This window comes from Neovison vison, chromosome 4 (assembly GCF_020171115.1).
Source record: "Neovison vison isolate M4711 chromosome 4, ASM_NN_V1, whole genome shotgun sequence".
Classification (NCBI taxonomy): Eukaryota; Metazoa; Chordata; class Mammalia; order Carnivora; family Mustelidae; genus Neogale; species Neogale vison.
The window spans coordinates 35,790,453-35,817,025 of record NC_058094.1 but is presented as its reverse complement, the minus strand read 5'-3'; the positions used below and the strand labels follow the sequence as shown (position 1 = coordinate 35,817,025).

At 46.1% G+C, this 26,573-nt stretch overlaps 1 protein-coding gene across 6 annotated transcripts in view; it reads left to right on the top strand.

Moving 5' to 3' along the window:
- Positions 1–26,573, top strand: part of GRHL2 (grainyhead like transcription factor 2) — a 158,621-nt gene that overhangs the window by 127,753 nt on the left and 4,295 nt on the right. For 5 of the 6 annotated variants that reach the window (XM_044245190.1, XM_044245192.1, XM_044245194.1 and 2 more), the window contains 3 exons: positions 2,282–2,313; positions 13,598–13,692; positions 17,725–17,810. In XM_044245190.1, coding sequence (XP_044101125.1) covers positions 2,282–2,313; positions 13,598–13,692; positions 17,725–17,810 — 213 coding nt within the window. The remainder of the gene's footprint in view (positions 1–2,281; positions 2,314–13,597; positions 13,693–17,724; positions 17,811–26,573) is intronic. The other variant, XM_044245191.1, reaches the window with a different exon arrangement.

Sequence of the window (26,573 nt, the reverse complement as noted above, 5' to 3'; positions counted from 1 at the left end):
TTTGTTTGTTTGTTTCTTTGTTTTTTTAAATTTTATTTTACAGTTTATTGGTTTTAGCATTTGCAGAGCAGCTCACTCAGCACCCCTAGGTCATGGGCAAAGTTCAGTTCTGCAGTCTGGGGTCACCCTGGCAGAGCCCTCAGGCTTCCCCTGTGGCCGTGGAGCCAGAGTGAAGGGAGTCAGTGAGGGAGCCTGCTGAAGCTCTGGGCAAGGAAGGAGCACAGTCAGCTGTGCTCTGGAACAATGCAAGAATAGTCCATGGTTGATCGACCCCAAGGACAGGAGCACCTACAGTATGGCTGGTTGGGACTTAAAATCTGCCTTTTCTTCTAAGAGCTAGAAAGCGGGGAGACGGGTCCAGAGGCAGGAGGGAAGACGACAGTGCCATGATGACAGAAGTGGGTGTGGGGAGGTGTCTCATTTTGACATGCAAAACAAGATCCAGCTGTGGCAGGTCAAGTCCCAGATGGTCACTGGGGCTTTTTCCTGGAATGCCTTTAAAAACAGGAGCTTGGGAGAAATTGTGAGATACAGAGGCATCATCCTTCTGATTGGACTTTCTCAAGGCACCTGAGCCCAAGGAGGACTTTGCTCTTCCCTCACACCCTCAAGAGCAGTCTTCCCTGTTGTAGTTTGTAAACCACCTTCCCCCAACCACAGGCGTGCTTGATAAGAATTCAGGTTCCCAAGTTCCATCCCAAGTGTTTTGAATCAAAATCTCTGAAGAGGGTTCCATATTTTTTATGCACTCTAAAGTTTGAGAAACACTCTCTAAAAATTAAATTCATATCACTAAAACCTAGAGCCAACAAGGAAAATACAGTGGGCCCCTGTATGAGTGCAAGGGCAGGGATAGGGACAATGTGGTAGAGGCCATTCAGGAGGGCAGGAAAACACTTAAGTGAAGGCTGCTTCATTTCAGGGTCACCAGTCAACTTTGCAAAGAGTCCTCCATGACCCTGTCACACAGAGAGGGCAGATGCGTTATGCTGCATATAAAGAAACTAGCAAAATGCTGGCCGACGTCAGGATCTTTTTCCCCAAAAATCCAGTTTTGTGGCCAGTGGTGTAGGCCAGGCTCCCTGACTTATGTGGGCCATTCCATATGCACCTAAATAGACAGTCCCATTTCTAGAACGTCACCGAGGTGGAAACTCCAGTGCCACATTGAAGCCTGGGGTATGGCAGAAGAAAACAGCTTCCCTTTGCTGCTTTCTGTTAAAAAGGAACAAAGTACACAATACCACAATAGACATTAACAGTTTTAAGAGGGTAAGTTCCCTGTGGAAATCTTACTAATGACTAGAGTGGCTCATGCCCAAGGAGTCTCGGGTGGTCGGCTCTGTTATGCAGTGAAGTCGGGGAGTGACAGCATCCCAGGCACTGCGCGGAGCCTTTGAGAAGTGCATCTGCACCGGCAGAGACTACTGAAGTTAAAATGTAAATGTCTGATGCTAACTTGGGTCTCGCCCTTCACCAGAACAAAGATGATCCCGAAACATGTAGATGAAGCTCAAGAAAGGTCATGTTCATAAATCATTGGGTCACGTGGACCTATATGCATACCAGGTCCCCTCTGGAGTTCTGTAGTTTCATAAAATAATAAGGATGCTTCATAATTTCTCTAAATCTGATTCTGCCTGCCACAGGGCTGACCACTGAAAGGAATCTGTTCTCAGAAGTCTTCTGGCCTGGAGTACCTCCTAGAGCTATATGGCCTTTCCCCAGCCTGAGGACAGTTGACTTTAAATGTCTTTGTTTATAGGATGCCAGAAAGGCCCAGGCCCTTTCAGGGAACCAACAGAGAGGCCTGGGGTTACTGCCGCACTGCCCTGGGACTCTTGCTCTCCTCCCTTCCCTAGAGCACAGTATCTGTAGTCAGCTCACCTCTGGACCCGAAGGGATTGGCTACTCATAAGCCTTGCTTCAGAGCCTTTCTAAACAATGATTTGTAGATCCTGCTAAAGTAGACCTTTAATATCAAAAGCAAGGGCTGGCTGAGAACTGTAAGTAATCTGACTCGAGCTAGAAATAATCAGATTTCCAATTTTACTTCCTTAAAATCTAAGAAATAACCCTAGGGAGAATGTGGGGTTAAAGTTGTATTTCCTTGGACTTGCGCGTGCGTGTGCGCACACACACACGAACACACAGCGTCATGACACAGATTTGCGTATCGTTTTCTTTAAGACAGAGTGAGAGCCTAGGAAAGTCTGGATCACGTGGTATATTTCCATTTCTCGCGTCTGACCTACAGTAAGCCTATTGTTTTTTCCCACAGGTGTATTACAACACGGATGATGAACGAGAAGGGTAAGACACTCAGTTCTTTCGCCTTACGTCCAAAGTCAGTTCGTGGCAGTAGAAATGGCTCTTGGAGCACAGGATAACCATGGGCTTAGAACTGAGAAATGAGAAAGGCTTGACCCTGGGGCTGTCTCAGAGGAAGGCTAGGGAAATGCTGTTCTCCTTCCGACCTTTCTTTGCCTCTCTTCTTTCTATGATCTGCCTTTGAATAATTAGTTATTTTTCCGAGTGACCCATCGCTTAGATTTTGCCTTTTCACCAGTAATCCAACTACTGTCATCTCTGGCCCCAACACAAGATCAGGGTGATCATGGGGTTGAGAGCCAGGGAGACAGCCTGCCCTGCTTAGTAGTGCTCAGGTCACCCACGTGAATCTCTTCAAGCCCTCACTGTGGGAGATGGCCCACGGCTAGTGGCAAGGCTAGTGCGAATGAAGCTAGGGAGGCTGAGAACCTAGTCACCGTCCTTGGGATTGTCGGTAAGGAAGGGTTTACATGGGGTCACTAAGGCTCCCAAGTGTCTTGCACATCGAGTTTCTACATAGTGCTTTCTGTGCATTTGCTCATTTTATACACTCCTGGAATTTTAGAAACAAAAGGGAATCTTCGAGGTCATTTAGCTGACCCTCTCTTCTAAGCAGTGTAACGCAGTACCCCACATTTTTGATAGGGAGTCAGGCACTTCTACTTGGACACTCTCACTGAGTGTGACAGCTCTGACACCATTGGATAGTGGCAGCTCTCAGAAAGTTCGTTTGTTGAGCTGATGTCTGCCTTCACCCACTGACTCTAGTTCTGCTCTAGAGAAGCCCCATCCATTTCTCTTCATTCAGATATAGTTTTATATCTCAACATCCCCACTCCAGGAGATACCACCAAATTTTTGATAGTTTCCCTAGAACTGGCTCTCAGAAATAAATATCTGTTCTCAACCATATAAGTTGGAGATTATACTGGGATAATTTCTTCTTGTGACCTGAACCCTTTTTCCTCTTAAAGCAACCTAGAACTACATTCATTTTTCAATATCATATGTTATATTACATATATACCACTAAAATCTTGGTTTGCATTCTGTCTGTGTAACTGAAGTCTCCAGATCATTTTATTCAGACTGTAGTCAAACCAGGGCTTCCCTGTGCTTAAGCAGTTAGTATAATTATTTATAAAACATTTCTCGGTGAAGTAAGTGGAGCAGATATCGCTGAGTTCATTTCCTAGAGCAGAGTTTGGTAAACTACAGCCTGAAGGCCAAGTCAGCCCATCACCTGTTTTTAAACAGTCCCTAAACGTTGTTTTTTCTTTTTCTTTTTCTTTTTTAAGTAGGCTCCATGCCTAGCGTGGTGCCCAGGGCAGGGCTTGAACTCATGACGCTGAGATCAAGACCTGAACTGAGATCAAGAGTTGAACGCTTCACCACATGAGCCACCTAGGCACCCCTTTTGCAAACGTGTTTAAATGGTCCCCCCCCCAAAAAAAAATCAAAAAGAATAATAATATTGTGTGACAAGTGAAAATTAAATGAGATTCAAGTGTCCCTAAAGTTTCATTGGAACACAGCCATGTTAATTCCATTATGTCTTGTCTGTGGCTGCCTTCCTACTGCAACATCGGAGCTGACTAGTTGCAACACATCCGTGTAGGCTGGAAAGCCTAAATATTCACTAATCTGGCCCTTTACATAGGAAAAAGTGTGCCACCCTCTGGTGGGTAGAGAAGCTCAAAGGACGCAAAGAATTCCCCAGCTGGTTAGGTGCAGAACCTTGCCCAGCACCTGACCTCTAAATTCAGAGTTCTGAATTTTCTAAATACCTAATTAGATTGTTCTTTTTATCTTGGCACACAGGTAATAGATTCCCTAGTGGCTGGAAGGAGCAGAAAGATTAGCACTATCCATTCTCATCTGTTACCTACTTTACCAGGGACCATGTGGCGTCATGGAAAGAACAATGACTCTGAGCTTAGGAAGCCCGCGTTCTACTCCGGGGCCATGGCTTACCAACGTGAGGCTTTGGGCTGGCTCCTTGACCTTTGGCCTTCGGTTTCCTCAGCTGTAAAATGAGGCTTTTGGATGAGGTGACCTTCGAGGTCTCATCTAGCGCTCTACTTACTCTATTGTACTCTTCCCTTCTCCCGGAGAAGTTAGCGTCGTCTGGGAGAAGTGCCTGAGACCCAAGTGCGGCCTCATGTGCACACCTCCCCTGGCACAGCCCACACGGCCCTTCCTAGCAAGCTGGCAACGTTTAGGTGGCCAATGACCTATTTCTAACTCGTCTGGCTTGGCCTCTCTGTAGGAATTACCCTCTGCTGTTGCATAATCATGAGGCCTGAGGCCTGAGCCTCTGTCTCTCATTCGTTTAGTTAGAGTTCGGTTGGGCACGGTAGGTGGCCTTGGAGCCCCAGTGCTAGTACAGGGTTGGTACGTGGCCATTGTTATATGTAGAAGTAATAGTTAGCATTCACTGGCTGTCTTGGCTAGACACTGTCCTAAGTGCTTTGTATGCATCATTGGGTTGAAGTCTCCCAAAATTCCCATGGGGAAGATGCTGTCATGGCCTCCACTTTATAATAATGAGCCGCAGAGCTTAGGACGGAGAAGTGTGGTCTGAGTCACGCAGCTGGCAGTGATAGAGGCAGGATCGGAACCCGGTCTAGTGGTGCTCCCCGTGGCCTGCTCTTAGTCATCAGGCCCTGTCACCTCGCTCTCTTAATTCTTTTTTTTTTTTTTTTCTCTCTTAATTCTTGATCCATGGCTGCCAGGGAGGCCCAGAGAGAGGCCCGCCCCCCCCCGTTGTGATCGCTTTCTGGTCTCGACCAAGGCACACCCTTGGCTCACCCTCTGGAGTTCAGGACCCAGGCTGTGACAAGCCCAGGTGAGGGTACCTGGCAGAGGGGGCCAGTGCTTTGAGCCCCGAGGAGTGCCACGTGCCCTGGCGCTCGCTGAGTTCAGTGCTCCCTGCCAAGCAAGAGCCGTTAGTATGACAGCATCTTGTTAAGAGCTGGGAAGCCGCATTCTCTCAACCACAGCCAGAGGAGGTAACACAGTGAGGCCCGCTGCTCCCTCCCCCGGCTGCTCGGAGGCCCCTGTGGTACGAAGACACAGGCTTGTTCACAAGCACAGCCCGGAGCCTCCAGTGCCAGCAAAGCTGGGTGTGATTAAAGCGGGAAAGTAGAGGAAACACAGATGAGGTGGGAGGGGGAGCCATCATCAGGCATGTGCCCAAACGGGACAAAAATGGGAACACCTGTTTGCTCCTGCCTCTCTGATGATAAAGTGAGTATGGGGAGGGTGACTTCTGGTGCTGAGTTTGGGCATCCCTAGAGCCCACGCAGGTTTGTTTCCTAGGCAGGGGATCCGAATTAGATGCAGAGGCTCTGGACAGCGCTTCTCAGCAGCAGGCCTCTTGCTACAGTTTGGAATCAGCGGGGAGTTGAAAAATAACTCACATAGGGGTAGCACCCCCGGGGATTTCAATTTCATTGGCATGGGGCACAGCTTAGGTAGGGAGACCTTTCCAGAGTCCCCAGGTGATCCTGATGCCCGGCAGTGTGTGTGAGGTTCTCTGCCCTGGAGGCAGCCAGCCGTGATCTGAATCAGACCGTTACAAGCTCCATAACTTAGTATAATGACTTTGTGCAGTCTCATCTAAAAATAGCAAATGATAATACCTAGCTGGTAGTCTGTCGAATGTCCTAGCATGTAGAAGAGAGGCTTTCAAGGGGAAAAAAGAAATCATGGCTGTTATTATTGTGGCTAAGGTTCCTTTTCAAGCCCCCAGTAAATGATACTTAACTGAGAAATGGAAGAGAGGGGGAGGAAAAAGAATGGAAAGAACAAGCCAGACAGGAAGAATTTTCTGGGGAATATGGGCTCTTAACCAGGGATCCATGAATCCTTGGGTTTTTTTATGGGGAAGAGGAAGGGCTTTAACCCTTGAAGTCATATGTAAATTGCTATGCAAATGTCACACATGGTGGGAAATGCTGTTCTAGTCCATTACTTCAGGGGACCTGGTCCCCATGCCCGTCTGACCTCTAGTTCCTGGAAAACCCTTCTTGCCTTAATCTCTTGTCCACAGTTGTCCCCACAGAGGGCTCCCCACAATTCCAGCTTACGGTGGGGTCCCTTCAAGTCCAGCACCTCTGTAGATTTCACACTGCATTTGGGGCACAGGGACCCTTGGCAAGTGTGTCTGGAGGACAGTGGCTTCCCTCCAAGAATCTGCCATCACCATGGTGCTGATTGGAATCCTCAGACCATAGTCCTCTCCAAAAATTTCTCTTAACCCCTTGCTTTTTCTCGAAGGCACACCACCTTGGGGCTGCACTGTATTATCTCCTCAATAGCTGACAGTTCAGGAGAAGGAAAAGGTTTGACAGGGCAACCACAACCCTGTGGATTGGTCCCATACCAGCTCAGGGAGACAGCTGCCCAGGATGACGTCACTCATCTTGCTGAAGGATGCCAGTAGAGGGCCCTGCCATTCCTCTTGCAGGAGGGAGAGTCCTGATATTGCCAGACCACACCATGAGCTTGGTTACAGTGTTGCTGAGAAGAGCCAGTTCTGGTGCTCATCCACCATGGAAGCAAACACTTTGCTAAAGTTCAGTACCCTTGGGAGAAGTTAGAGATTATTAACCAGTCACCAGTGAGTGCATTTAATCAACATAATATTAAATCTAAAAAGTCATCGCCCTGTGTTCATCAGCACAAAATAAAAATCTTCTAGCATTCTAACTACTTCTTTGAAAGGAACACTTTCACAGAGTTCCAAGTGCTTTGCTTTGATAAGGTTCTCAGGGATGCTAAGCAAACTACGAAATTGTAGCAAGTATACTGGGCTCACAAGGTGGTTAAAAATAAAAGACAATTCCCCCCAGTTTCCCAAGGAAGAGCTGAAAACCTAAATTAAAGCTTTAGGGCCAGTTTGAATCGTTAAACCATTATGGATATTGCCAAAAGAATCAATGTTTTACTGGTACTTGCTTTTGTTCATTAAAGAGTAACATAATTCAGAAATGTCTGTTACATTTTATGAAATACTTTTTTTCCCGAGTTCTTTACAATTCATCTTTGATATAGGGTCTTTCTCATCACTAAATGTTTTGTGACATCTCACACTATTTATCAGGGAATTCTTTCCCACTACGGTCAAAGTAGAGATACAGCTCTTTTTAAATCCTTATCTTCAAGACTGTCCTCGGAAATTTTATCCCAAGTCACAGATACTGGTTCTTATAACATAGAAATAACTACACAAGTATCTGCCACAAATTTGCCTCCCACTTTCAGTTGTTTTTAATTAAAATTTTTATTTCATGATAATAGATCCATATGCAGTTGTTAAGAAGCCCCCTTTTTGACTGATACATTTTTATTTTTTACTGTTAAGCATTGCATTTAAAAATCCACCCAGTAATTCTCAAATCTGCATCAGATAAGCAAGGGAGGTTTTAAAAAATATGTAAATTATTTTCATCAGTTTCTTACATTCATACCAGTTGTTCTTGCTTGTATACTAGTTTACTCTTTTGCAAACTGGAAGATTTGAACTAAAGACTCCTTTTATAAATTTAACCCGTATTAACTCTTTCCACTGCTCTTCATTTCTTTCTCAACTTCTCTGTTTTTCCTTGGGATTTTTTTTTTTCTGCTGCCTGAAGAACTCTGTATGACATTTTTGTTGCTATTGTTGTTGTGGAACTTTTGGCAAAGAAATCTCTCATAGTGTTTGTTTACTATAAATGCTTTTATTTAATGGTCAGTTTTGTAGGATATTCTTGCTAGATACCAAATTCCAGGTTGTCAGTTACTTTCTTTCAGTTTTTGTTTCTGTCATTACTGTTGAGAAATCGTGTATCTGTCTTATTGTCGCTGTTTCGAATGTGGCTGCCCATCCTTCCTCCTTCCTTTCCTTTTTTTTTCCTTCCTTCCTCCTTCCCTCCCTTCTTCCCTCCCTTCCTCCTTCCCTCTCTCCTTCCCTTTCTTACCATTTGAGAAGACTGTTTTAAAATGTTTTTCTTTCTTTTAGTTTTTCAGAATTTTTATTAAGATATTCCTACCTGTAGGTTTCCTTTATTTTTTTCCTGCTTGGTATCTTACAGCACTTACTGAATCTCTGGGTTGATGTCTTTCATCAGTTTGGGAACACTAGCAGCTATTATCTCTTCAAACAGCGCTTCTTAAGTGTTCTCTCTCTGCCCTCCTTTGAGATTTGAAATGTATATTAGAATGTTTTATTGTGTCCCTGTGTTTTTTATGTGCTTTTCTGAAACGTACATCTTCTTTGCTCACCCTTTGTCAGCCTGGATATTTTCTATTGATCTAATGAGTTCTTAATTTCAGTTATCGTACTTTTTAGTTCTAGGGTTTACACTTAGTTGGTTTATTTATTTTAATAGATTCCAGCTCTATATGTCTTGACACTTGTATCCATGAACACAGTGACAATTATTTTTAAGTTCACTTCTGGTAACTCACTAAGTGTGTTTTCTGTGGGCCTGTTTCTATCGCCTGGTTTTCTCTTGGTCCTGTTTATTAGTATATTTAGTAAGCATTAGTTGAATGGTGAACGATGTATATAAAAATTATGGAAGATCTAGGTGACCATGTTTTTCTCTTATGAAGGTTTTCCCTGTCCTCTGGTGTGCAGTCTGAATGAATCCAGATCACTACTCCATTTGGGACAGAACTGACCCTAAGCTAGGTTGCAATTTGTATTAGCCTCAAACTACTTCATCCTAACCCCTAGACTAGCTCTGATGGACTTTCTCTGGGTCCTCTTCCTTGGTGGGATCTGAAATCTGATTTTTGTCTCCTTCGCACAGGGAGACTACTAAAACCTCCTCTATGATTTTCAAGGACTTTCTGTTTAATTTCTTAGGTTCTTGTCCTCTGCAGTTTAGGGGCTTGACAGGTATCTCAAAAGGAAAACTGCATTGTCTCGTTTGCTTCTCTGTGCTTGCTTACTTTCTGGAGGTTTTTCCATTAGTCCTAGATGCCTTTGCAGCCCCAAACACCAATTTCTATTTCTCTAACGCTGTAAGATTACCAGAAGCTGTACAAACATTTTAATCCTTGCATATGTGCCTCAGCTGGGGTTCTCACCTTCTGTTCCCCGTCAAGAACTGGCAGATGCTCTTGAGGGGACAGTGGCTCACTGACGACCAGCTCACCGCTCTGCATTCCCTTCCCTGAGACCTCAGTTTCTCCAGCCCTGACTGCCCCATCAGCAGTCTCCACTACTTTCAAGAGATCTTCTGTCTGCTGTTTAATTTTAACAGTTTTCACATTGTTCTTGGCTAGAACATTGGCTTGCCACCAGCTGCATGTCATCAGGACCAGAAATACCTGTATTTCCTTTTCAGATGACCCTTCTGGGGCCTACTAACCTCATCATTCATTACTTGGCATTTTTGAGCTCTTAACTGTAGTAATCGTTACTAAATCTAGGTGTGGCTTTTGTTTGTTTTGCTCATTCTGCTAGATGAGCTCTATCAGTACCCCAGATTAGTGTTGATTAAAGTCATTTTGGGATGATTACCCAAAGAGTAATTTGTTACTGAAATTAATTGAGATCCTACTCCATACTGTGAGGGACCTTGTAAGGACTTGAACACAAGAAAGTCTCCTCTTTTCTGAGGCTAACAGGGGAGGAAGCTCGCTCTATTTGGGGGCATACATGGTAATTGGCACATGTAGATGTGAAATAGACAAACTGTGTCTCCATGGTGCCTGCAACTTGTTTTTGCACCTTACTTCGGTGCCTCCACACTTGGCACGAATGGCTAGAGCAGCTCAGCCTGCGGGTATGGCCAGAGACCCAAGCTTCAGATCCGAACACCTTAGCAGTTCTTTGTTTCTATCTCAGGGACTCTCTTTCCCTGAGACTGACCTCACAAGGCAATGGCTTCATAGGCTGCTAAACCCGGAGTCCCCCCAATATTAGCCACACATGTGCCAGTGAGATAGAGATTGACGTCAGAGAAAGCGCCTTCTCCTAGTTCTCCAGTCCATCAGTGGTACAGGGCAGCGTAATGGGACAGGACAGGGGGAGACCTGAAAAATTTGTGTTCTTTTCATCTATCAAATGGGTCTGTCATACCTGCTTCTCTTTTCTTGCTTTGCTTTGAAAATAAATGAAACATTTGAATCCAGACCACACAAACTTATTGACTCCTGCTAGTTTTATAGATCGGAAATTGTGAAAAAGTATTTTTGAATTCCCAAGAGAAGTGTGGTTTATCCAAGATGTTATTTTAATGGAAGAGTTTGTAATGACTCAGAATGGGGTGCTATCAAAAGCCAGCAGGACTGGAAGAATATAAATAAATGTTGCTTGGTGAGAAAAGGAAAATCACCAGTTTAGGAACCCTCACACAGCATGAGAGCATGTCTGGTGATATTTAAGGCTATTTACGTGCTATTAACCTACTGGTTGCCGGCAGTTGTGTGAATTGATTTTTAATCTTCTGCTCCCAAGGTCATGGTCATCCCATTTCCAAGATCCAATGGAATAACATGACCTGCTTTTATAATAAGGTAGTGAGGTGAAAACACAGGGGAACAGTGCCGTAACAACCTATTGCCACTGTGAATGGGGACTTGAGTTTGAGTTTTCTCTCTAGTTGTTTTCACAGTTTGACTTACTTGGGAATAAAAGAGAATGCTGATTCTTTTTTTTTTTTTTTAAGATTTTATTTATTTATTTGACAGAGAGAGATCACAAGTAGCAGAGAGGCAGGCAGAGAGAGAGGAGGAAGCAGGCTCCCTGCTGAGCAGAGAGCCCGATACAGGGCTTGATCCCAGGACCCTGGGCTCATGACCTGAGCCGAGGGCAGAGGCTTTAACCCACTGAGCCACCCAGGTGCTCTGAGAATGCTGATTCTTAATAGCATTTCTCATACTCTCACATCATCATCTCAGATTTCCTGAGCACCTTTATCATGAGGTTGTCCCTCAAAGCTGCATTCTCTAAATAGCGTATCTTACTTGTCAGCCACATCACCCTACCTTTGCACACACTGAGCCTGACTTTGGTTTTCACTAAAATAGGGATAAGATTAACCGTTGCCCTGGCTGGCTCACATGGTGTTCCTGAGACCTCAGTGACCAAGAAGATTTCAAGGACTTTATAAAATGTGAAGTCTTTTTAAAAACCTGAGAGACCTCTTCAGAGCACTAGGCATATGAGATGATAAATTAAAGCATTGTTGGTTTAATAATTTAATAATATTTAATATTTATTGTTATATTATATAAAAATATGTTATATTTATATAAATTTATATTTATATATTATATAAATTTATATATTATATATTTGGAATAATAAAATTTATAATTTATAAAATAATAAAATAAAAATCTATATACACTATATATTTATATTTATATTATGTTTATTATGATATATTAAATATTTAATATTTAATAATTTAATAGATTTAATAGAAATACTTTCTGGACCATCCATAGTTTTGCACCTTGTGCTCTTTGTACCACTGGACCCCACCACTAGCTTGACTTGAGAATTGACAAATAGCTTCTTCATGACAATGATGCCAGTGGGGAATTGTCTTTGTAGCGGGGTTTTGTACTCTCTTAGAAGCGTCTCAGCTTCCCATGCAGGAAGCTTTTCCAACATGGGTCCTTCAGTTGCACCAAAGTGCATTCTTTGCTCTCTGAGGGTCCAGGGAAACTTTGGCATCTTTCAAGCTCTCCTCCATACTTATTCTTCTCCATATCTTGCTTTCTCTGATCTCTCCACCTTTATTGACACTGTCGTCGTCCTCTCTAACACTTCGGCAGCACTTACCATATATCCAGCAATGGTGTCAAATTTATTTAATTCTGTTAACAGTCTCCTTTAAAAGACAAGGGATCTGAGGCTCATGGTAGTTGAAGAACTTGTCCATGTTCCCATAGCTGGTAAATTGTAAAGCAGGGGTTTAAACCAAAGTCGTCTGGACCCAGAGTTCATGTCTTAATAATTCTGTTGAACTGCCTGTCTGGCACTGCTTCCTGTGCCTAGTTCCAAGAAGCTCCAAAGAGAGAAAAAAATTTCCAAAAACCTGGCAACTCCCTTGAGGGCTTGAAGAATGGCAAGACTCCGTGAGCATTTTCTCCATATCTAAGCCAGTTTCTGGCTGCTTAAAACACCACAGACGGGGGTGCTTACATAACAGAAATGTATTTCTCAGAGTTCTGGAGGCTGGAAGTGTAAGATCAGGTGCCCTTATGGTCGCTGTCTCATGAGAACCCACTTCTGGCTTGCAGATGGCCGTCTTCTCACTCTGCCTCATAAGGCAGTCCTTTCTTCTTGGGCTGTTAATCCCATCATGGCGGCTGCACCTTCCTGTCCTAATTACCTTTCAAAGGCCTCACCCTTGAATGACATCTTACTGGAGAGTGCGTTTCAACATACGAATTTGGGAAGATACATACAGGGCAGGCCACAACACTCAGCACCAATGACTTCTTTTCAGTGATAGTCCGTGCTTCCGATTTCCGTTCCTCCCCAGGACTCCTCCCCTTCCTTGGAGGAGGGTACTTCCCTAGAGTACTCAGAAGGGACAGGAACTTCCTGAGGAAATGCAAAGCCACCAGCACTGGCTCCTGCGGGGACGTGTGGGGACTCAGCACCACATGGGGGTCCGGGGGATACTGAGACACCACCCCCTCCCAAGGAGGAGGGAGGGGCTGGGTGGCCGAGGTCTGAGTGTCTGTGGGAACGCCCACCACTGCAGTCTCATTTGCTCCAACCAGATGGAGCCATAGGACAGCAGGAAGTCAGGGCAGCCTCAGAACTGAGAACCAGCCTGGGAAGCTCGTCCCATTGCCAGCCGCCCCCGCTGTGCTCTTCATGGGCTGGCAAGAGAGTGTGGGACACTCAGGCTCTCACTCAGTGGGAGGAGCTCATAATTTGGAGATCACACAGACCATGTTCACTCCTGCTATCCCCATCCCAGCCCTGATCTTTGGAGTAGGAAGGGGGTTAGGTGCAGGACAGGACACGTAAAACCCAGGGGTCTCATCTCTGTGGGTCCATATGCAGTAATGGGCAGTATGTCCTTGGTCCATGCCCTAAAGATATTGGCCTGTGTGTTCTGCCCCTGACAGGGATGATTTGCAACCTGCAGGGGAGAGGAAGGAGGTTGCTGAGTGGATCCAGCTATAGAGAACTAGGGATGGTACAAACAAAGGAAAAAGACAGAGCCAGACATGTACATGAACCTTTCTTGTGACTCCCTGCCTGCTTTACTAACCAATTTCTGCTCATCTTTTCTAGCAGCAGTGTCCTTGTTAAACGGATGTTCAGGCCCATGGAAGAGGAATTTGGACCAGCACCGTCTAAGCAGCTGAAAGAAGAAGGGATGAAGCGAGGTATCTCCCCTCTGGCTCTACAGGGTTACCCAGCCTCCCATCACGAACAGAAGCCCATGCAGCCCGGCCCAGACCCCGTGGTTCATGGCTGGCCTGGGATTGGTTACTGACGCAGGAAGGCCACAGTCGGCCCCTTCACTTCCGGCCCTGTCCTTTGAAGCACCTTAAGCAAACATTTATTCTTTCTGGGCACTGGTTCTTTCCTTTGCCTTGGGAGAAAGCTGCCGAAGGTACTGATGAGCCAGCAGTGAGGTCCAAGGTCAGGAAGAAGCTTTTGCTGCACATGAGACAGTACTGTCTCTGAGGCAGTAGCAGCTGAGAATCGTTCCAGAGATGCAAACAGATAAAGGAGCCTATTTCCTAACATCACTTCTTCACTTTCTTCACTTTCTCTCAGGCAAGGGTCTTACTCCACTTCATCAGGAGAGTAAGAGAGAAAGTCAGAGTGGGTCAGTGTTTCGCTCTGCCTTTCGATACTGTATGTGACTCGTTGTCCTTCCTTGGAGGACGAGGAGCGTGTGGGGAATGGCCATTTCCCCTCCTGTCCTGTCCTGCTGTGGCCAACGCCAAGAGCTTCCAGAGATCTTAGACGTCCCATGCTGGACTTCCAGTGAGTCAGACTACCCTGTTAAATATGGTCTCCACCCACACAGACTTGGTTTTTTTTGTTTGTTTGTTTGTTTGTTTTTTTGCTGAGAAATTATATTTCTTTTCTGCTTGTTGTAACGGGATTTGCATAATAGTCAAGAGCATCCCCTCTGTCACCTTCCTCAGCTCTCCAGAGTGGTACGACCTTGGGGAGGCCCTCCGCTCCTTCGAGTCCGCGTTGTGAAAACAGGGATGGCCAGAGTCCGTACCTGTGGAGTTGCTGTGAGGACTGGTGGACTCAGTGTATGTTGAACACGTCCCCCGGGTGCCTTCCACACAGAAAGCACTCTGTTCACTATTACAGCTGTGACTTTTATTATTAGGTCTGGATCTCGTTACGTCCGTTCATTGTGAATAAGCAATTAGTGTTTCAAAATGGAAAGAGCATAAATACCTGGATGGTGTTCATTACATTAGCAACATTTAAACCTTTTGAAAATTGGCTTCACAGGCTTCCCATCAAATATTCAGGTGCATTTCGGGCTTCGTTCTTGCCTGCTTTTTCTATCACATACTTGAGAACGAAGGAAGAATTATATGGAAATCAGGAATCACACAGGCAAAAGTAATTGTAGCTTGCATCCATATTTAGTGCGTGTTGGCTAGCCCAAAGGTGGTGTTTTTCAGGTTATTTTGAGATTGTGAAGTCAGTATAAAAATTGCCACTGGGAATTCTATTGGGCTGTGACAAAAAACAAGTCTACTGCCTTTGAAACATCTAAATCACAGAGACACACGAGGGCGCTGCAAACTACCAGGGGCTGAGCACGTGGTCTCCTGGGTGTTGCTTTCCTTTGGGAAAGGACAGTGGAGTTACTGAGCCCCTTGCCTGGAGCTCCCAGTCAGAGCTGGTCTTTGACAGAACAAGAGGAATCAGGGTCACTGATGGTTCCCATTGTTTATTTCTTAGAAGTTTTCCAGGAGAGAAAATGATCATAATTATCACCAAAGCCGCCCTTTGTTGTTCTGCCTTTGTAGCCCCTTCCCTGGGTGGCTCCGTGGGAGTTACTGGGAGCCTGCCCCTGCGGCTGTCTGCCTTTGCCCTAGCATCTGGGGTACATGCTGGCCACCGTCGCTGCCGTGGCCACTGTGAGCAGACGGATGCTTGTGCGCACCCCGCCACAGCCCCATGGTTACCGCAGCTGCTGCCCAGGGCAAGCTGGGGAGGTGCTCTGTGAGCCCAGCGGGGGCGAGGGGACACCACCCTGCCAGGCCTCCCTGCCACAGGCCGCGAGAGTGCCTCCAGCCCCTTCCCCGACACCTGTAGCAAGGGTGTCAGCCATACCATTTTAAAGACAAAGAGTTTAAAAGAAAAAAAAAATCTGTAAATCCAATGGAAGCAGTACTCATTTTAATAGAACATGTTTGGGGTTCCCTTAGGGTCAGCCTGCTGGAAGTGACATTTTTCCATTGGGGCTTGTGGGGAAAACCTATAGAATGTTCACTGTGACAGCTACCCCTCTTCTCAATCTAACTGTCCTCATCTAGTTGTAACTAGAGATCCTCTGGTCTCATTGTTCCTCGTTATGCCACTGACCTTGAGACCTCTTTTTTTTTTTTTTAAGATTTTATTTATTTATTTGACAGACAGAAATCACAAGTAGATGGAGAGGCAGGCAGAGAGAGAGAGAGGGAAGCTCTCTGCTGAGCAGAGAGCCCAATGCGGGACTCGATCCCAGGACCCTGAGATCATGACCTGAGCCGAAGGCAGCGGCTTAACCCACTGAGCCACCCAGGCGCCCCACCTTGAGACCTCTTACAATGCGAGTAGGCCACTGGATCGTTTGAGTTGAAATGGAGACTAGAAATATTCCTCTAAATTTTGAAATCTTTGGAGACACGTTCAACCTGTTTATTAAATTGGTAGTTTATTTTTATACTTGGTAAAGAGAAGAAACTTTGCAATACTTCAGGGTTTTTTTTTTCCCTCTTTTGTGTCATACACAAACTGAACATCTGAACATCTGTTGCCTGCAGAGAGAAAATGTAGGCAGAGCCCCCGTGCACCCGCGTAGACTTGGCCTTCATGAAGCAGGCAGCACTACTGAGGTCCCGGGGGCCTGGGGAAGAGTGCGGGAAGGGGCAGGAGTTTGGGTTAGAGCTGGTTTCGGTTTCATCTCTGACTTCATTCTTTCGGCTTGGTGGTAACCATGGCTCCATGGGTGCTTGACTGTGGTCGGAGGCTCAGCAGGGTTCCTTGGCTGCACACTCTTCCTGTAGTAGCCCGGTGGAGGGGGCTGCAGCCCTGGTGCTTTTCTTTCCCTCTGCAGTTAGAACCAGAAGCCGCATCATTGGAGGAGGGAGAAAGTGCAGTCCGCTCAGGGGGCTGGAGGGTCTCATGTGAATGGCAGTTTCTTTCTGGGAGCTAAGCCTCATGCAGTTGCTGTAAGGAAGGGTGTCCACCGAGAGTGTCTTCTCCTCTCTTGTGGTGTCTGGGGCCACTACCATCTCTCCTAGTCTATGCATCATCAACTTGAGACTCTTAACGTTAGAGACGGTTACGTTACAGAGAAATGAGCACAGAGCCACATTCCCCTTCGCAGAGCGCACGAGAGCCACGCCAGGTGCCTCATAATAGCGTCCGCGATGGAGGAGCGGGCTTGCTGTGCGCTGGGCACGGTGCTGAGTGCCCCGCGTGGATGCTGTTCTTTTAACCGCTGCACAAGCCTGTGAGGTAGATGGTGACATTCCCCTGTGGTCTGGGAAAGCAGCACTTCGAGAGGTTTAAGGAAGCAGGGCCCCGTAGCCGGCTGAACTGGGGTCAAGGTCAGGCCAGTTGTACTCCGGGTGCTGGGCTTCTCCCTTCCGCCCCTGATAGGCTCCCTCCCGGGCCTGGGCATGGTTGCTCTGTCTGCCTGGAGTTGCCTTCCCTGTCTTCTCTCCCCACGTCCGTGAAAAGCTCAGGCCCCTGTAGCCACTCTCTCACGTCTTTTTCCTTCTGAACTCATCCAGCCCTGTCCGGCTGTCTGTCTATTCGAGGAATGCCTGCCTCTCTAAGGGACGACGAATTCCTTAAGGTCAGACCATGTCTTAATTCACTGCTGCAACCTCAGCTACCGGCACGCAGCCTGATAGGTGTTTGGCAATATTTGTTGAACGATCAAATGAATAGGTAGAAGACAGAGGTTGCAGAAAGAGATGTCCTAAGGAGATAATGGGCCCGCCTTGAGCAATTCCAGTGTGTCCCTCGAAGGACCCTAAAGCCCTCGGCTGCGGGTCAGCTGTGGAGGGGCGGCAGTCACCCTTGGAGGGGTCGCCTGGGTCATCTGGGCTCCATGACCTCACAGATACTGTCCACCTCTGACTTGTGTGACAGGAAACGGCCTGGCAGCAGGTCGGCCATGTGGGCTCCTCGGTCACGCCTCCCCTCTGCTTCTCTTCCAGTGCTGTTGTACGTGCGGAAGGAGACGGACGATGTGTTCGATGCTTTGATGTTGAAATCGCCTACGGTGAAGGGCCTAATGGAAGCGGTAAGCTGCTGAGCCTTTCAGGCTCCTGGAAACCTGCCTGTGTTCTCCTGAGCTAGAGTCCGTTCGTTAACATGCAACCTTCAAGAGGGCTCTGGAATGAGCTTTACAAAAGGAAAAGAAAAACAGGCTTATGGAAACACTGATCTCCACACCATCCTGGCTTATTAGCATTTAAGGAGAAGGAAACTTGGAAAAACTGCCAATTCCCTGTCAGCTTAAGGCTGATCAGAGTTAGATGCCGTAGAGGGAGGTTCATCTGTGAGTTTCCATTTGTCTCTTTGCGTGAAACCAAATTAGATACGTTTAGCTTCCAAATATGCGCAGAACAAAAACAATTAGGAAGTAGCTTGCTAGCTGTGATGGTGTAATCCAGAATAAAAATGTGACCTCTTTTGGTTAAGAAACACACACATCCATACAGCTGTTGCTGGGATATGGTGATTTAAGTAAGATTCTCAAGTTCTACCCTCTAGGGAGCCCCCAGTTTAGTCTTGCGTCGGGGAACCTGGGCTCAGGGAAAGTTATTTTCTATTCTAGCCACATGTTATCCATCCAAATTTGACTCTACTTCGACTATTTCTCCTCCCACTTTATCCCCCCCTCTACAATAGTGTTGTAGATCTGGGTATTCTATGGTGATGGAGACAACAGGACTGCCAAGGGACAGTCCAGGACCACTTGTGGATCTGCAAGACTGCCACAATGGAGCAGCGTCTTGGGTTGTGGGGCAAAATGTTGAAATGCATAGAGTGGGACCTAGAAGTGGAATCATACAATATGGGGTCTTTTGGGGTTGGCACCTCTCACTGAGCATGTTTCAAGCATGGTTAGTATAATCAGTACTTCATTCCGTTTTATCGCTGAATAATATTCCTTTGCATGGATATACCACGTATTGTTTTTACAAATTTGTCGGGTGATAGACATTTGGGGTTTTTCCACCCGCTGGGTGTTGTGAATAATGCTGCTCTGAACATGTACAAATTTTTCTTTGAACCCTTGTTTTTAGCCTCTGAGTAACCACTGCCTGCACCCGCCCCCTCCCCCCTCAACCACAGCAGAGTCGAGCTTTTGATCTCTCTTCGGGGAACTAGTTAGACCTTCCTTGCTTTACTTGCCTGTGAGTGTGGGGGAGACCAGTGCGCATGGTATCCTTTGAGCTTGTAGGCCCGGGAGAGCTCAGATGCCTTGGGGCAATTCGGACTTCATCTCCCCTTTATTAAACCCGGAAAGAAAAGGTTTTATTTGATGGACCAACACAAGCTATCTCCTTGCTTCTTGAGTGGGTCATCTGGACAAGCAGGGCCCGAGACGCTCCTTCCCGATTCTCAGGTGACTTGGTCTGCTCACGAGCTTCAAAGGAAGGACACAGCAGCCCCTCCAGTTTGAGGGTGGCCGCCAAGGACAGCGGGTTCCATTTAAGTGAAGCCTTGAGCGCACCGTGAAGTAAGAAGGCAGGACCCTGTCACTGTATGCCAGGTTTCACTGGGGCCTGGTTGGGCTGAGAAGCGACTGTCTCCAAGGCATGCGGTCTCTGAGGACCAGCACCTCACTAGTGGGTGGCATTTTACCGTCCTGATACTTAGCAACATGCACGTGGAGAGACAACGTAGCCTCGTGGGCTGGCACACGGGCTTCGGGCTCAGAGCCCCTTGTGTAGATCCCGATGGGCTCTTACTAGCCCCGGTGAGTTTCTTAACTTCTTCTTCATCCCTCAAATGGAAATCATCATCATACCCACCTCACAGGACTGCTGGGGAGGATGAAATGAGACACCACACATAGAAAACTCTGTGTGGTTCCTAAGAACCCGGTAAAGGTTAGCTTTTGTTACCAAACCATTGTTCTGAGTAGGAATCAGAGCTAGCAAAGATTGCGTGACAGTCCCTCCTTCTCCTCAGATTTTGGATTTCTCAAATAATCAGCTGCTCTATAGATACGGTCTAAGAGAAGGAAAGTTCTTTTGGCTCATCATTCTGTTCTGTCACTTTCCACTAACCTGGTGTTTTACTCTTGGCGTGGGGCTATGGAAATGGCGCAGGGGACTGCGTCCGAAACTCTGGAGGTTGTGCGGGGACCTCCCCTTCTCAAGCCTAGAGACAAGCGGGCTCCCAAGGAATGACCTGTATGCTCCACTGTCCAAAACCCTGTATTAAGCAAAACTTCCAGACGAGAAAGCAATGTGACTCTGTTCTCTATGCTTTTAATTTTAAAGCAGCTCTTAATTTTAAAATAACATTATTCTACATGTGTGGGGGGGTATATTTTTTTTTAACAACTTAAAACTGCATACAAAAAAAAAATCTGAACTTTTAAGAAAATCTGTTTAATCAAGAGACATGGTACTAGACGTCAAGCCGTCACTTTGAACCCTGTCCGCGGTTGAAAGTGGCTTTCTGTAAAAGCACAGTCCCCCACTCACTGTGGACCCAGCAGGTACTATGGGCCTAGGATGTTGCTTCTCCAAGTGGGGGGGTCTAGTGGCTTCTCCTAGGGCACTTTTCCGTGATGCTGTCCTAGAACCCTACATCTGACCTTCAGAATCAGGCTGTCTGTGGTGGGCGCAGGGATTAGCTTTGGTAGCAAACACCCTGCTCGACCTGAAATCACACTGAAGTTCGGGAGCCACTGCCTGTTGTGTATGTTGGCTGGGAACTGATATTAGGGTCAGATTCTGCTTTAAGGTTCTATGTGCATATTCCCTCCAAATGGGAATAACCCTTCCTATTATCCTCTTTTGGGACCAGGAGTCTTGCAAAAGTGGCTTTGAGCAGGCGAGTGGCCCTGCAGGTTCCTCCAGCCGCAAGACCCACATCTGTGGATTTGGGGAATTGGCCTGGGTCTGGGATACCTCCTTCATCCTCCGTCAGAGGTGTGGGAAGCCCACATCCCTTCTCTGTTGAGGAAGGCGCTCGCAGTCTTCCAGGGAAAGCAGACCTCACGACTCCAAATGTCCAAGTGTGTCTTGTGTGAAGTAGGTGTGTGTTTTGCAGTTTTTGAAATAGGAACACCTGCTTCATATCCATACTCACATTGTCTTATTCCCCCTCGGGAACTAGTTTTGAAGGGTTGGCTCTGCCTCACCTTCCTCATCTGTGAAATGGAGACGTCAAGAACGTGAATGAGTTAGCACAAGCACTGGGGAGCTTTCTCTGAGCAGGTGATGGCGATGACAGGGACTGCCCCTACAGCAGGGGGACTTGGGTTGTTTTCTGTTGGAGAACCTTCTTGTATTTCCGCTGTTAAACTCAAATCCCCCGTCCTCAGCCAAGTGTTATTTAGATGTAGAAGAAACCTGTTCTGGGGGATGACTCCCTCCTCCCCCCACCAGAAAGCTTAGCATTTTTTTCTTTAAAAAAAAAAAAAATTATCGTCAACCTTTGGTGCAGTGTTGATGGATCACAGAAACAGACTAGAACGCTCTGGCCCCCTTCCTCCAGATGGGCGCGGAGCTGTAAGTCCGGCGGCTCCCTGAGCACTTTGGAGATGGTGATGGTGCGCCTCCAGCCTGCACAGATTTCCTAGCGTCCGTACGTCAGGTCACTCAAGAGGATGGAGCGGTTCTGTTATCTAGAAAGTGGGAGGATTTCATGCTCAGCAGACACTGCCGTCTCCCTTGAGATGATGTGACTGTGTTTGCCTTAATTAAAGGGTCACGCGTCCCCCCCCAGAAGCTCTGACACAGCGACATGCACAGGAAAGAACAGGCTGGCAAACGTCATTGAGCTCCGGTCACAACTCTGGTGTCTTGTGCTCAGCACTCTGAGAATCGATGGCTTCCTCCCTCGCAGAATGTGGACCATGACTGCTTTGGAGAACTGCTTCATCTGTACTCCACTGGCCCTCTCACTGTCTTAGAAAGAGCTCTCGACCACAAAAAAGAGGAATGGGGTTATTGTTTAATCTCTGCCGTATTGGGTCATTTTGCTATGGAACATTCTTCTACCGTCCTGAACCTCCCGTACCTTCATTTCACACTCGATCTTAGCCAATTTCACATGCCATAAAATCTTTATCCATACAGAGGTAGACACTGAATAGAAAAAGAAAAATAGTTCTCTGTCAGCAGATGTTAATGCATGTTCCCATACTTGGAATCATTTGGATAAAATAGACTGTTTCTCTTTCCGTCTGCATGTTTGGTATCATGTCATCCAGGCCACTTACGTAACTTGGATAATTCACTTTGGCTTCTTTATTCTTAAAATTGGGTTTTATTATTATTATTATTATTATTTTAAATTTAGGGGGAGGGTAAGCGCGCATAAGCGAGAGGGGCAGAGGGAGGAAAGAGAATGTTAAGGAGACAGGGCTGAGCATGGAGCCCCAGGCAGGGCTCGATCTTATAACCCTGAGATCACAACCTGAGCCGAAACCAAGAGTCGGACACTTAGCCAGCTGCCTCACCCCTATAAATAGGTTTTAAACTTGATTACAGACAAGGGTTTGGTGATGATGCTGGTGGTAGTAGAGGTGACATGAGTTTTCAGAGGTTTTTTTGGCTTTTCTATGTGATTTTACCTAGTAATCCTTCATGTGAATCTTCAGCTGCTGTAGCCTCCTTCTAGTCCCTGAGCCTACCCAAGGTTTACTCATACCTCAGGGCCTTTGCACCTGTTGCTCCTTCTGGCAAGAGTGTTTTTCCTCCATGTGGACAAGGCTCTCTCTCTCATGTCCTTCAGGCCTCTGCTCACATGGCCCTTGCTGAGACGGGCCTTGCCATACCACCTACAGAAATGGAATCTCTATCACTGCACCCTACCCCACCCCCGTGCTTTGCCTCATTTCACAGCAGTGAACACCACTTGACATATTTAACATTTGCTAGACATTAGGTTTTTTTTTTCTCCTTCCCAGTGGAGTGTAGAGCTCATGAGCACAGGGACTTTGTGTCTTCTATGTATTCCCAGATCCTTGAGTGTAAATATTTGACTGAGCCAAGCACCTTCTATATACAGGCCACCGTGCTGAGTGCTGTGGATGGCACAGTTTCATGTGCATTGCTTCCTTTGATCCTTACAATACCCCTGTGAACTTGGCAATGCAGGTGTCATCATCATCATCCTACAGAGGTGCAGACAGGCCCAGGAGCAGGGTTTCCCAAGGTCTGATAGCTGCACAGAGCAGTGGACCCACTTAAGCCTTTGAACAGTTCAGTCCAATGAGAGCGATGTCCACATATGAAAAATTATTTCAAGAAGAATAAACTTTCCAGGTCACAGCTCACCACAACTGAAGGAGAGAAGAGAGGCAACAAGAAACCATCAGGCAAGAAGTAGCACACAGGTTCAAATCCTGGCTCTGACACTTGGCGTGTTGTGACTTTGGTCCAGTTACTCAACCTCTCTGTATCCCAGTTGCATTTCTTAAATGAGGATAATAATAATGTGGGATATTATTATTAGGATAATGAATGATAAAATGACATCTAAGGATGTTGTGAAGATTAACTGAGTTCATCTATGTGGCATTTAAAAGTAGCATGTAGAAATCCTCTGTACATGGATGGTAGGTAGGTAGGTACATACGTACACAGATACGTACGTACATACATAGGCGATGACTGTAAGCACTACGGGGTAGGGAGGCAGACAGATTCCTCCAAGCCAAAGGGGCTAGGGAAAAGGGTAGAGGTGTTCTCTGTTGATGCAGCTATTTGACGCACACAAGGGAAAATTTTGCTCATGGACCCGGTAGCACCGCTTCCGTTCACCTGAATTGATCGTGCATGGAGTAAAGGGCATTACTCCCTGATTCTCTTTGACGGGTCAAATACAGCTGCTGCAGAGGTGTTTGGGAGCAGCAGTCCCCCTTCTTAAATGTGTGTCTTAGAGACTGCGCTGAACTGTTTATAACTCCAAGTAAACGTCATTGCCTTTGAGAGCAGGCTGTCCCATCGGATGTCTCCAGACAAGCACGCTGAGTCCTATGCTGGTAAAAACCAGTGAGTCTCTAAGTTCTGCCCGTCACTTACCTGAAGTGTCTGGGCAGAGAGAATGCTTCACCAAATAAAAGTCTGAAAGTTACAGATCATCAGACAACCAAAAACACATTCATGAGATACGTCCAAGACCAAGGATCCTCTTGGATGTAAAGGAAGTCTTTCAGGCCTTTAAAAATATCAGTAATGGGTTTTAAAAATTATGAAAATGGGTTGTTTCAGATAAATTGAAAAGCAGAAATTAAAAAGCAAGCAGTTCTGCTAATCCCCCCATTTGAGAAACTATAATGTGGCATGTATTTCCTGTGCATAGAAGGGAGGGTTTATGGGGGCTGTCATCCAGGTCCCAGCCCGAAGGAATCCTTCTGTAACCCACCGACAGATGGCCGCTTTCTTCCACATGGTATCCTGCACCATCTCACTTCTTTCCAGGGTTCTGAATTTGGCAAAGCATACTTCCTCGCCTGGCATGGAGGCAGAGGACGCCGTGTCACTGTGGCCTGTTACCAAGCTGCCTCTGCCTCTGACAGTTGCACGGAGGGCACAACTTTGCCCTTCAGTCTCACACATGCCCATTTTCTCTAAGCGTTCAGAGTCTGAAACCAGACTGCCAGATCATTACCTTTCCAATCTGTCGCTGCCCGTTACAGCAGGGACGGTACCTCGTAACTGTAAGCTCCGGCTGCCTCACCTGAGAAACGGCTCATAAAAGGATTTATTCCCCTGTAATGATGGGAGGAGGGGGCAAGTTCATGGATGCAGCGTGTTAGGCAGGTATCATCATCCTACAGAGGTGCAGACAGGCCCAGGAGGGGGGTCTCCCAAGGTCTGATAGCTACACAGAGCAGTGGAGCCCAGTTAAGCCCTGGAGCAGTTCAGTCCAATGAGAGCGATGTCCACATGTGAAAAGTTATTTCAAAAAGAATAAACTTTCCAGGTCACAGCTCACCACAACTGAAGGAGAGAAGTGAGGCAACAAGAAACCATCAGGCAAGTAAGCACTCAGGACATGGGAGCTGCTGCTGCCGCCGCGGCCACCACTCCCAGCAGACCCTGGTCCAGACCGGACATGTGCGGGTTTTACGCCAGTTGCCCACTTCCGGGTGGGCGCTTGCTTATCAGTCGATGTGTGAGCCCAAGTAGTTGTCATGGTTTGGGACACTGGGAATCAAACCTCTGAAAAGACAAAGGATCAGAATCACTTTTCTTTCAGAAGAGGGGAGCCTATGGATAGGAGTCTAGCGATATGGGGTAGGAAAATATTCCCATTTTATTTTTTTAAAATTTTTATTTATTTTTTTAAATTTCTTTTCAGTGTTCCAGAATTCATTGTTTATGCACCGCACCACACGCAGTGCTCCATGCAATATGTGCCCTCCTTAATCACCACCACCAGGCTTACCCAACCTCCCATCCTATTTAAAAAGAAGTTTCGAGGGACGCCTGGGTGGCTCAGTGGGTTAAGCCACTGCCTTCGGCTCAGGTCAGGATCTCAGGGTCCTGGGATCGAGTCCTGCATCGGGCTCTCTGCTCAGCAGGGAGCCTGCTTCCTCCTCTCTCTCTGCCTGCCTCTCTGCCTACTTGTCATCTCTCTCTCTCTATCAAATAAATAAAAAAAAAAAAAGAAGAAGAAGTTTCGAATGACACCAACCAAAGTTAAAAAAAAAAAAAAAAACCCAACTCTTACAGTCCAAGCAAGTCAGAACAATTAGGTGCAAATAACATGGACCCCAGGACTCCAGGCAGACAGCGAGTTCTTGGGTATAGAAGTTCATTGGGGAATCTTCCTTTTTAGCGCGGTGCATGTCTTTGGTTGTGTGATGAAGTCTGTGGATGCTTTTCTGAATGTTTTTCAGGGTACACCATAAAAAACATAGGATTACAAAGGAAACCAATTATATTGATAACATTGCTGTCATAATAAAAAATGTTAGTGATACAGGAATAGATGTGCTCCTTTTTTGTACATTCGGTATCATGATCTATAGGCAGGACGAATAACCATACTCCCGAAGTATGATGGAGGCATGATGTCATTGACATTTTCAGATGTCCAAACTAGGATTACTTTATATTTATAAAAGTGAATCACAATCATTGCAAGAGGGAAAAAAACACCACGGAATGAGAGAAAGAAGAAAGTGAAAGGATCTCCGAGTGTCTGTCCCTTTTTTCATTAGCTACTGTGAACAGCTCAGCAGGTCCTTCCCATAGGCTCTGTTTCCTTACATTCTTCTTAAAAAACACAAATGGAATCACGCTCTGTGTACTGTTGGGCAGTTTGTTAGCTTTTTCCCCTCTCAGTGTGTTCAGGACTTTTTTCCCCATATAGTCTTGCCACACTTTTTAAAATGACTGTTGGCTTTCAACAGTGAAGATAACAAACGTGCTAATGAATAGTTGTTATATACGGTTTTTTCTATTATGAGCATTGATGCTTTGAAAAGCTTTACATACATCTGAGGGAGTTTATTTCTGTAGACCAGATTACTAGATATGGAATATGTGGGTCAAAGGATATATGCTTTTTGAATTTTAGTAGCTTCTTCCAGATTTCCCTCCAAAGAAGTGGAGCTTCTTACTCTCCCGTTTATGGAATATGGGAGCCGATGTTTTTCGTACTCTGGCTATATTATCCTTCTTTTAGTTTTTATTAGTCTGATAACATAAAAGTAATGTCCTATTGTTGTTTTAATTTGAAATTTTTAAAAAAGATTTTATTTATTTGGCAGAGAGAGATCACAAGTAGGCAGAGAGGCAGGCAGAGAGAGAGAGGGGGAATCAGGCTCCCCGCTGAGCAGAGAGCCTGACACGGGCCTCGA